Source organism: Oryza glaberrima, chromosome 4 (assembly GCF_000147395.1).
Source record: "Oryza glaberrima chromosome 4, OglaRS2, whole genome shotgun sequence".
In the NCBI taxonomy this organism is placed as follows: domain Eukaryota; kingdom Viridiplantae; phylum Streptophyta; class Magnoliopsida; order Poales; family Poaceae; genus Oryza; species Oryza glaberrima.
The window spans coordinates 25,632,649-25,644,277 of NC_068329.1; the positions used below are offsets into that span (position 1 = coordinate 25,632,649).

Genomic DNA, 11,629 nt, shown 5'->3' on the forward strand with positions numbered 1-11,629 from the left:
CGTAAAAGCGTGCTTAACGTTAACTAATCGCCCCCCCTCATAAAGCGCGCTGCGCCAGCGTCTCGCTTTTCTCCCTCCACCAGCTTTAACGCCATTTCTAGCGTGACGAGAGAGAACACACGCAGACGCAGAGATGCAAATGGTGGTTAAGAACTAACAAATGATTTGGTTAGCCTGTGCACGAAATATGAATCATATTCTATCTGTGTACGTAGCCCTATATTAGTATTGTGGAGAGTAGAACATGTACGTAGAGTGTACGTATAGGGCTCTGTTATCGATTTGTGTACGTATATGACATTATTTTTTGTGCGGGGTGCACAAATGTACATATTTTGGACACTGTTACCGACCCGGCAACTATTCAAGTATACTACTACTGTATACAACAGCTGGGTACAGTACATTGCTTCGCAAATGTGTATCAAATCAAATCATGTACTAGTACTTTTTTTTTTAACAAACAAACGAGCATGCATAAAAAACGCGCAGAGAGAGCAAGGAAGGAGTTAAAAACGCCTCGAAACCCACCCAAACCCGTCCAAAACCTCGCAACCAAACCCCTCTCTTCTTTTTCTCTCCCTCCGTCTCCTCTCCAAATGCAAAGCTCTCTTCTCTTCTCTCGCTCCTCGCTCTCTCCATCCATGGCCATGAGGGCCTAAATGCCAAAGCAGTCAAGCTGATAAGACCGAGAGAGAAAGGTGTTCCTTTCCGTCCTCGCACCCCCCGGCTCCGATTTTCTGCTCCCGCCATGCCGCCGCCGCCAAGGCTGCTGTTCTTGCTCGTCATGCTGCTGGTGGTCGCGGCGCCCGGCGCGCCGGTGTTCGGGGCGAACGCGCCGCCGGAGGTGAAGGCGGAGATCGACGCGCTACTCATGTTCCGGAGCGGGCTGCGCGACCCTTACGCCGCCATGTCCGGGTGGAACGCGTCCTCGCCGTCCGCGCCCTGCTCCTGGCGCGGCGTGGCGTGCGCGGCCGGCACCGGCCGCGTCGTCGAGCTGGCGCTCCCGAAGCTCCGCCTGTCCGGCGCCATCTCCCCGGCGCTGTCATCGCTCGTATACCTCGAGAAGCTCAGCCTCCGCTCCAACTCGCTCTCCGGCACCATCCCGGCGTCCCTCTCCCGCATCTCCTCCCTCCGCGCCGTCTACCTCCAGTACAACTCCTTCTCCGGCCCCATTCCTCAGTCATTCCTCGCCAACCTCACCAACCTCCAGACGTTCGACGTGTCCGGCAACCTCTTGTCCGGCCCTGTCCCTGTTTCCTTCCCTCCCAGCTTGAAGTACCTTGACCTCTCCTCCAATGCCTTCTCCGGCACCATCCCGGCGAACGTCAGCGCGTCGGCGACGAGCCTCCAGTTCTTGAACCTGTCATTCAACCGCCTCCGGGGCACAGTCCCGGCGTCGCTGGGGACCTTGCAGGACCTGCATTACCTCTGGCTGGACGGGAACCTGCTTGAGGGCACCATCCCGTCGGCGCTGTCCAACTGCTCGGCGCTGCTCCACCTCAGCCTGCAGGGGAATGCGCTCCGCGGCATCTTGCCGCCCGCGGTGGCGGCGATTCCCTCGCTGCAGATTCTTTCGGTGTCTCGGAACCGGCTCACCGGCGCCATCCCGGCTGCGGCGTTCGGCGGCGTGGGGAACTCGTCGCTGCGCATCGTGCAGGTCGGCGGCAACGCGTTCTCCCAGGTGGACGTGCCGGTGTCGCTCGGCAAGGATCTCCAGGTGGTGGACTTGAGGGCCAACAAACTGGCCGGCCCATTCCCGTCCTGGCTCGCCGGGGCTGGGGGGTTGACGGTGCTCGACCTTTCGGGCAATGCGTTCACCGGCGAAGTACCTCCGGCGGTCGGGCAGCTCACTGCGCTGCAGGAACTGCGGCTTGGCGGCAATGCCTTCACAGGCACCGTGCCGGCGGAGATTGGCAGATGCGGCGCGCTCCAGGTGCTTGATCTCGAAGACAACCGCTTCTCCGGCGAGGTACCTGCCGCTCTTGGCAGTCTCCGGCGGCTCAGAGAGGTGTATCTTGGCGGTAACTCATTCTCCGGCCAGATTCCGGCCAGTTTGGGCAACCTCTCGTGGCTGGAAGCATTGTCCACACCGGGGAATCGGCTCACCGGCGATTTGCCCAGTGAGCTCTTCGTGCTGGGGAATCTGACATTCTTGGACCTCTCCGACAACAAGCTCGCCGGGGAGATCCCTCCTTCCATCGGCAATCTGGCCGCTCTGCAGAGTTTAAATTTGAGCGGCAACTCCTTCTCCGGCCGCATTCCGTCCAACATTGGCAACCTGCTGAACCTGAGAGTTCTTGACCTCTCTGGTCAGAAGAACCTCTCGGGCAATCTCCCGGCAGAGCTCTTCGGTTTGCCACAGCTGCAGTATGTGTCGCTCGCCGGAAACTCTTTCTCCGGTGATGTTCCGGAGGGGTTCAGCAGCCTGTGGAGTCTGCGCCACCTCAACCTCTCGGTGAACTCATTCACAGGCTCAATGCCGGCTACCTATGGATACTTGCCATCACTCCAGGTGCTCTCGGCCTCCCACAACCGAATCTGCGGTGAGCTGCCTGTGGAGCTCGCCAACTGTTCCAACCTCACCGTGCTTGATCTCAGGAGCAACCAGTTGACTGGCCCAATCCCCGGTGATTTTGCGCGCCTCGGCGAATTGGAGGAGCTTGACCTGAGCCACAACCAGCTGTCCCGCAAGATACCTCCAGAGATTTCAAACTGCTCATCGCTTGTCACTCTCAAGCTTGATGACAATCATCTTGGTGGCGAGATACCGGCCTCTCTCTCCAACCTGTCGAAGCTGCAGACACTTGACCTGTCGTCCAACAATCTTACCGGCAGCATCCCTGCTTCATTGGCTCAAATTCCAGGCATGCTATCACTCAATGTGTCACACAATGAGCTCAGCGGAGAGATACCGGCAATGCTTGGCTCCCGCTTTGGCACCTCGTCAGTGTTTGCTTCCAACCCGAACCTGTGCGGTCCGCCATTGGAGAACGAATGCAGTGCGTACCGGCAGCATCGGAGGCGGCAGAGGCTGCAGCGCCTCGCTCTGCTGATTGGTGTGGTGGCTGCTACCGTGCTGCTGCTTGTGCTGTTCTGCTGCTGCTGTGTGTACAGCTTGCTGCGGTGGAGGCGCCGGTTCATTGAGAAGCGAGATGGTGTCAAGAAGAGGCGGCGCAGCCCGGGACGGGGCAGCGGGTCGAGCGGCACAAGCACAGACAGTGTCAGCCAGCCGAAGCTGATCATGTTCAATTCCCGGATCACCTATGCTGACACGGTGGAGGCGACGAGGCAGTTCGATGAGGAGAATGTGCTTAGCCGAGGCCGCCATGGTCTCGTGTTCAAGGCTTGCTACAATGACGGCACCGTGCTGGCGATCCTACGGCTTCCTTCCACCTCATCTGATGGCGCCGTGGTGATTGAGGAGGGCTCGTTCAGGAAGGAGGCCGAGTCCCTCGGCAAGGTGAAGCACAGGAACCTCACTGTGCTCCGTGGCTATTACGCCGGGCCGCCGCCAGATGTTCGGCTGCTGGTCTATGACTACATGCCCAACGGCAACCTCGCCACGTTGCTGCAGGAAGCGTCGCACCAAGACGGACACATTCTCAATTGGCCAATGAGGCACCTGATCGCCCTCGGCGTCTCACGCGGCCTTGCTTTCCTCCACCAGTCCGGTGTCGTGCACGGCGACGTCAAGCCGCAGAACATCCTCTTCGATGCCGACTTCGAGCCGCACCTGTCCGACTTCGGGCTGGAGCCAATGGTGGTGACGGCTGGTGCTGCCGCTGCTGCGGCGGCTGCATCGACGTCAGCTACAACAATAGTCGGTTCGCTCGGCTACGTCGCCCCGGACGCCGCGGCCGCGGGTCAGGCCACGCGGGAAGGCGACGTCTACAGCTTCGGCATCGTGCTGCTCGAGCTGCTCACCGGCCGGCGCCCCGGCATGTTCGCCGGGGAGGACGAAGACATCGTGAAGTGGGTGAAGCGTCAGCTGCAGCGCGGGGCAGTGGCCGAGCTGCTCGAGCCGGGCCTGCTGGAGCTGGACCCGGAGTCGTCGGAGTGGGAGGAGTTCCTGCTCGGGATCAAGGTCGGCCTCCTCTGCACGGCGCCCGACCCGCTGGACCGCCCGGCCATGGGCGACGTGGTGTTCATGCTCGAGGGCTGCCGCGTCGGCCCGGACATCCCGTCGTCGGCCGACCCAACCTCCCAGCCATCCCCGGCGTGATCACCGGCTCCCCTCGGCCGGCGGCATCACCCGATCCAGTCCACTAGTGTTGTTCCATCCATTTTCCGCTAATTCTTTCTTCTTTAGTTCAGATTAGTCTTAGCTTCATCCAGCCGCGGGGTCAAAACTGACATGTGAGCCCGGGAGCAAGAACACCTGCATTTCCCGCCAAGCAGACCAGAGGCTTGGCCCCAAGTGGGAAAGTAGCCGTTGAGCCCCTTCCTAATCTCGCGGTTAGTGGAGGTGTCAATGGCTGCCGGGGAAGCAAATCACCATGTGGACTGATGCTTGCGCGGCATGTTGCGGAGGAGGAGGTTGGTGGTGGTGGCGTCGTGGACTCGCGCATGTGGGGTTCCCCATCGCAACGGCTACTGATGCTCCATCTGTTCTTGGCTGCTCTGCACCCTGTACTCCCTTCTCTCTCTCTCTAGGAAATTGATTTCGTGTAGGGGGGCCTGCTTGGCTTCTTCGGATCTTGTCTTTTATTAATCTCCATTTTTTACCATGGGCTTAGATCTTTTGTAATGTTGTGATGTACATCTTGTCTGTATTTTGTTATCCCAATTGGTTCAAGAGGATGGTGGGGGATGAATGATGCTTCATACTACTAGCCGTTAAATCCTTTTTTCCCCTCTGCATGGAATGATTTGTGTATGGCAGTATCTAGCAGTAGTACATCCAAAATACTCTGTGCACTTGTTTTATCCACTGTATGATTAGTTGGGGACCCTACCTATCTATCGGATGAATGGATATATATTACTCTGTGGTCACCTTGTTTTTCTTTGTCAATTGGAGAAAGAAATGGTTGAAACAGTGTATTATAGGCTTGACTGGCCAGCAATGCTGAACGTTTGCTTGGCAGTTGAGGAGATCTTGGTACCACTGTACTTGGTTTGAGCCCCAGAGGCCCCCTTAATACTTTTCTTTGCCTCCTGAATCCGGTCATGTGCGCCATTGAGTAATAATTAGCACCTGCGTTATATCAGTACATCAATGCATTAAATCATGGACTTCAAGGTGCGTAACGTACACTGAAGAGCATGACGTTCGTGGATAGACCATCTCAATGTATAGCAGTGAATGAGCCTTCAATTTGGCCGAGATGGAAATCATGGAATACAGTCAGCCCCTCTTTCCCTGTGTCTCAATGCTGCTTGCTTGTTTTTCCGGAATAGTAATTTCTTACGAGCATCAGGCGGCAGGGGCCCTTGCTACATTTCGGAATCCAGATCATCGCACTGAAATTTTCTTCGTCAGGGAGGGCACGGGCAGATTGGCATGATACGATGACGAAGTGCAGGCTGCCATGATCACACGCAGCACTGCGCGACTGCACGAACACACTTGAAAAGCTCACACCGTTTTTCAGGTTCGGCGCAAGTACTGTAGTAGTCAACAGCCAAGCAAGAATTGCACAATTAGCGCGCACTACGAGTCTACGATTCCTCTCCTTTTGATCTCTGACTCACCTTGTCCTCAAGCGTGTAGACCTGCCTGTAACTCGGGATACCACATCAAAGTTTAGGCATTAGCAATCCCGGATGTCGATACTTCTAACCTGAGCAGAGAGAGGCCGTGAGTAGGGGGAGAGAATGCAACCCATGGCGTCTTGTCAACAAGATGGCATCAATAGTCGTCTATCCTAGTGTCTAGACCTGAATAAATCCTGAACAAGTAGCATGTGGCATGTATAAACAACACGAGGCAAGGCACCAACTGGCAACTCGGCCATCCTGTTAGGGAAGATTAATTACTATAGCTGTAAACTTGTGCTAACAGAATGGGGGAGGATAACTGACCATGTATTCTGGCTGCAACGGTGGTCAGAGAGAGAGACCAACACCAGGCGTGAAATTTGCACTGAAACTCTGCAGAATGCTGTAAATTTTGCTGTAGAGGTTCAGAAAAGGCTGCATGCCGCATGCTGAATTATTGGGGAGCCACCAGCCCGTGCAATCAGTGGCACTGTAAATTTTTGCTGCAGGGGAGTAAACTACTGAGTTCACTCACGGACTGGTGGAACCGGAATCACTTTGGCAGCATGTTTTCCTCTGTAACCAGGGGACACTGGCTTTCTGCAAGATTGCAACAGTACTATATACAATTCTGGATGGAACACAGACGACATTTATGTTTCGGCATGTGCATACTTCTGCTGTCACAATTTCACAGATTCAAGCTAGAGTGTTTTTACTACTCTCCCATCTCGCCCTGTCCCGGCCTACATCCAAGCTTGAAATGCTCACGTTGGAATCTCTTGAAAGATGAAATGGCCCATGTAAAACAGTACATTTACAATCTACTCCAGTCATGGAAGAGAACAGACATCTATGTCCTCCTAGTTCTCATATTGTTGCACGCTCAATTATTGTTTCATTGAGCATTGTTTCCTACCATACACACACCTTTGCATCATTGCTGCCCTACTTTCTTCAGTAGTTTGAAACCTTTCTGCGCCACTAGCTCCTAATTCCAAAACCAAGTCTAGTATGGTGTACTCTAGATCATCTTGGAAACTTGGAAATTGGAACCATCCAACGAAAAGCACATACATCCACCGCTTGATTCTACTGATTGTGCCCGTCAATACCTGTCCCTTTGGAAATTGGAAGCACGTCCTATTGCATTCGCATCTTGTTCTTTTCAGGAGACACAACATAAAACGACATATGTACTTTGTGTCTTTTGACTCTTTCAGGTTGTACATGGGCTAGACACAGGCTAACCTATTACCAACTGGGCCGGAAACAATTGGGCCCTGCAGCCCGTTCCACTTCCCAAGTGGCTTTCCTGGCCCATATACTTGTGCCGGTGCGAGATAGTCCCCCCCCCCCCCCCCCCCCCCTCGCCTGTCGCCTCGACTCCCGGACGTCTCCTCGGCGAGTGCGCCCGCCGCCTCGCCTGCGTCGATCTCCATCGCCGCCGGCGTCTGCTGCTTCCGCCGCATCCTCGCTCGCTGGTGAGCAATCCATCTGTTACGCGCATCCTCTTTCTCATCTCTCTCTAGCCACACTTTTACTTGCGTTAGCCGTTAGCCCTACCTTCACTTCCCTTCTAGATCCGGAAGCCTTTTTGTCTTAACCCTAGTACCAGTAACAGCTTAGTTTGTTCGCAAGAAAATTTGGGGGGTTCAACTAAGCCCTCATGCCCCCACGTTAGGTCCTCCCCTGGCTTGATTTTTTTTTTTTTAGATAATGGATAATCTGGATTGTGCAGAGTGTTGAGAAGTTCTGTGGCTCTGATGGTGAGGCTATGTGATATCGAATGGTTTTGTATTATTTTTGTCTTGTCAATGAAATTTGTTTTATAAGCAAGCAGACTGCTCTAGAATGGCCCTCAGTGTCTATGCACCACCAGCAGCTGCAATGCAGAGGCTTGCTCTAGGCATATAGTTATCATATTTCGTGCTTACAACCCCTAATTGCTTTGTTACATTAGCTTTTTTAATCTTTTGCTCCACCCTATTGCTTAGTACATAGTAACATCCTCTACCACAGATTAAATAGCCACCTTTTCGCTTTTCCATCCTTCGTAGGTTACGAGCCTGGGAGAAGTTGAGGCAAAGACCTGCAGCAAAATGGTATGCATCACTTGTTATTGCCATTAAAATTTATTGATTTTTTGTGTCGCAATTTGGTGCATGTATATTATGCTTGCTGGGTTATTTCTCCCGCATGTGGAATTTCTTCTAGACTAGAGAAATCACCTAATATATGTTGAAAGTTCATGTTTACACCTAAAGGAAATGTGTACTCTCATGTTGTCTAAGGGGATCAAGTGGAACAAGAGCAGGTAATAACTAGTCTTATCAGAAAGGATCTCTTTGGAATTTGAAATATATTAGTCATTGCTACATGTTTAAAAATACTAGAACTTCCTGGTGTATTATTGCTGGCTGAACTATGGAATAGTTAGCCCCAAAAATGAAGTTCATAGTGTACACACAATACACAATGTTTTCCTGAGATTATCCCCTAGCAACATCACACTGCAATAAAATTCCCTCTGGTGTTTGCATTTCTATTTTTCAGTCCTGTTTGTAACTTTGTATATCTTATGTTTCGTTCCTTCCTCATCCTTACCTTTCTACTGAGCTTTCCAATTTAAGAGATGCCAAAGATAAAAATCACTACTTATTCTTCCGTGTGTGTGATGCTTGTCTTTTCAGGTTGCACTATGTAATTGGCATAAACTTAACTAATCCTTTTATTTTTGCTTCTGTAGTTTTATGCAGGATATGGCTACCATGGGAGTAACTTTGAGCAAACATACCGTTGTTATCCAGCATCTTTCTTTGACAAGGTATCCTTCTCCCCTGTGCTGCTATTGAAATATCTAGCATTGTTTTATCCTTTTACATGATGAACTGGATTTAACTGTCTTTTTTTTCCTTTTTTTTTTGCTTCATTTCTTCAGCCACACCTGGAAGGTGGCGACAAAGGTATGTCTTCAGACCCCTCCCCCCTCCTTCTCTCACACACACAAACAATTCAAACCGCATGCCACTGACATTATATTTTATCATCATCAATGCAGTAATTATGCCACCATCTGCTCTTGATCGGCTTGGTAAGCTCAATCTCAGCTCTTTTATACTCTGGCCTTAGATTTACATTAATTGTTTTGGCTCCTCTAACAGCTTCTCTGCACATTGAATATCCTATGCTGTTTGAGTTGCATAATGATGCAACTCAGCGGATTTCACACTGTGGTGTGCTGGAATTTGTGGCAGAAGAAGGCATGATCATCATGCCCTACTGGGTATGTAATATGCAGTGGATTTTCTTTACTGATATCTGCAATTATATTCCAAAGAAACATATTGACTGATTTATGCTATAATTCTTTCATATATGTGCAGATGATGCAAAACATGCTTCTTCAAGAGGGTGACACTGTCCGTGTAAAAAATACAACCCTTCCCAAGGGTACATATGTCAAGTTGCAGCCTCACACAACTGACTTTTTGGACATCTCAAATCCGAAGGCCATGTGAGGATATGATAAAAACGCTCCATATTAAAACCATTCCATTTCTTGGGGAAATCATCATTCTAATGATAATGCTTTGCTTTGTGACATTGCAGCCTGGAGAAAACACTAAGAAACTTCTCTTGTTTAACCACCGGCGATAGTATCATGGTAGCTTACAACAACAAACAATACTACATTGACATTGTTGAAACAAAACCTGCTTCCGCAGTTAGTATTATTGAGACGGACTGTGAAGTGGACTTTGCACCTCCTCTTGATTACAAAGAACCTGAAAATCCGCAGCAACCATCAGTTCCTGCAAGTGAGGCAACTGCTGAAGGTTTGTCTTTAGATTAAGTGCACTTTAGTTTTCAGATGAACTTGTATTGAAAGGCTGAATTTTATCCTCCTCTTCTATAGCAATTTTTCAAGTGTGCTGCCATCTGGGAGCATATACTCCACACCCTGAACTAGTATTTTCATCTACTCCCATAGTCCTGTATTTTGCATAGTAAACTGCAACATAAGTTAAACAAAGAACAATAGAAGGAAAACTAGAACTGGAAGACATGCTTGAATCAAAGACGTCAAGCACTCTGTCCAGTGGTGTGAAGTGGCACTGTTCTGGATTGCTTGGTTTTGGGGTTGACAGCCTTTCTGTCAACTTCTTGTATGCTACTAGTTTGTTTACTGGGCTGTCAGCCTTTCTGTCAACTTGTATTCTATGGTTTGCTTCTTTCTTACTAAAATTCAGCCGGTCATATTTGGCTTGCCTGGCTAAAACTACATAAAAAAAATTCATTCTTTTTCATGCTTATGTATTGAAATTCTATATAAGGTGTATTTTCGTCATATCAAGTGTGAACGATCTGCAATGTTAACGTTTCTATAAAAGAAAATATGCGCTGTTAACATGTATTCCACATGCATGTTTGCATATGTTTATCAAGTGCATTCAATACAAGATTCCAGCTGCCAAGGTGTGTAGTGGTGGCATTTTTGAATTTCTCCTTTTAAAACTATCCTTTTGGCGACCTTCCCACCAGATGAAAATGCTAAAGTTGAAGATGAACTGAAATTCAAGCCGTTTACTGGTTCTGGAAAGCGGCTGGATGGTAAAGCCTCAAAGCTACAAGCAACAGAGGTCCCTTCTGCCTCACGTTCTTCCCCTTCAGACTCAAACAAAAGGGTGAATCAGGAAACGTTAGCACCAGCATCTTCAGGAGCTAGCAACTCCACACGCCAGAAATCAGGAAAGCTTGTTTTCGGTTCAAGTGCAAACAACAACAAAGAACCGCAAAAGGTATTACATTTTTCTCGCACTTGAACACCCTCCTTTCCCTTCTTTTCATGCTTCATTTTTTCCCTACTGAATCTGTTTTTTTTATCTAATAAATGCGTTACTAAATGTGAATAAATTTGCAAGAATGATGAGCTTGTTTTCTCTGCATATGTTCACAGAATCACCGGCCAGGATGGCCAGCTAATTGAAGGGTTAACCTTATAAATTCTATGTATTGGCCTTTTGGGCGACAAACAGAGGATGCTAGCCGGAACTTAGATTCATCTATGATCTAGAACTCAAATATATTTAGATATTTTTTGTTCTGTCAGTTGCTTTCCTAGTTAGTGAGCAGAGTTTTGATTGAGTGGAATGACATGTTTATGCTGCCTGCATTATGGATATGCCGACTAGTTATTGATTCTTTTTTTTTTTTTTTTGTGAACAGGCTTCCGTTAAGGATGATGAGTCTCCAAAGAAGGACGAGCCCAAGTTCCAAGCATTTAGTGGGAAGAGCTACTCCTTGAAACGTTAGCTGGATTTTGTAGCCTTAACTTTTGGAATGAGCCATCCTAATTCACTTGGTGAATGTGTGGGGCCGTCTGGCTACTCTAGCTTAGACAAATGCGTATATTCACTTTTCATACTATGAAACACTAGCATGTATATCCAAATTAAACTATATAAATGCTTTAGCGTGATGGAAATATTGCATTTACAGTTATATTTATTTACCCGCGGCTAACTCATTGGCCCCTTTGGTCCTGTTTCTAGCTCTACACCCGTGAAGTTAGGCATCAGTGGAACATAAACTACACTTTTCATACTATTGATTTATTTTGGTTCAAAGTTTGAACTCTAAGAGATGATTTATTTTTGGGAGTAAGAGGCAGGCCGATACATTTGGGCTCTAGCTAATCAAATGTTAGGGCCTGACAGTTCGGTTTGTACTGTAGTATTCCCTCCATCCTATAATGTAAAGCGCGCACGCATTTCAAGATTTAACCTTTAAAACACTTAGTATAATATGAAATGAATTTTATTTGTTAAAAATCATATCATTAGATTGAGATTTAAATTTACTTTCTTATGATTATAATTTTGTTGCTACAAAGCTTACAGTATGTGAGACAATAAAAACTAAA

General features: G+C 49.0%; 2 protein-coding genes across 2 annotated transcripts; both read left to right on the forward strand.

The window, feature by feature from the left end:
• Nucleotides 1-532: 532 nt before the first annotated feature.
• LOC127771086 (probable inactive leucine-rich repeat receptor kinase XIAO) lies at nt 533-4,844 on the forward strand. Its single transcript, XM_052296910.1, has one exon. It carries the CDS (start codon nt 752-754, stop codon nt 4,223-4,225), a length of 3,474 nt encoding a protein of 1,157 aa, XP_052152870.1. The 5' UTR covers nt 533-751; the 3' UTR covers nt 4,226-4,844.
• Nucleotides 4,845-7,076: 2,232 nt separating this feature from the next.
• On the forward strand, nt 7,077-11,208 carry LOC127769296 (uncharacterized). The gene is made up of 10 exons (XM_052294836.1): nt 7,077-7,187; nt 7,764-7,808; nt 8,453-8,530; nt 8,645-8,669; nt 8,765-8,797; nt 8,868-8,989; nt 9,090-9,220; nt 9,316-9,542; nt 10,249-10,505; nt 10,933-11,208. Exons 2-10 carry the CDS (start codon nt 7,806-7,808, stop codon nt 11,017-11,019), a joined length of 963 nt encoding a protein of 320 aa, XP_052150796.1. The 5' UTR covers nt 7,077-7,187; nt 7,764-7,805; the 3' UTR covers nt 11,020-11,208.
• The last annotated feature ends 421 nt before the right edge of the window (nt 11,209-11,629 follow it).

Coding starts and splice junctions, on each gene's coding strand:
- LOC127771086 (XM_052296910.1), top strand. CDS start 752: ATGCCGCCGCCGCCAAGGCTGCTGTTCTTGCTCGTCATGCTGCTGGTG.
- LOC127769296 (XM_052294836.1), top strand. Junction 9,543..10,248: donor AAGTGAGGCAACTGCTGAAG/GTTTGTCTTTAG, acceptor CCTTCCCACCAG/ATGAAAATGCTAAAGTTGAA. Junction 10,506..10,932: donor ACAACAAAGAACCGCAAAAG/GTATTACATTTT, acceptor TTTTGTGAACAG/GCTTCCGTTAAGGATGATGA.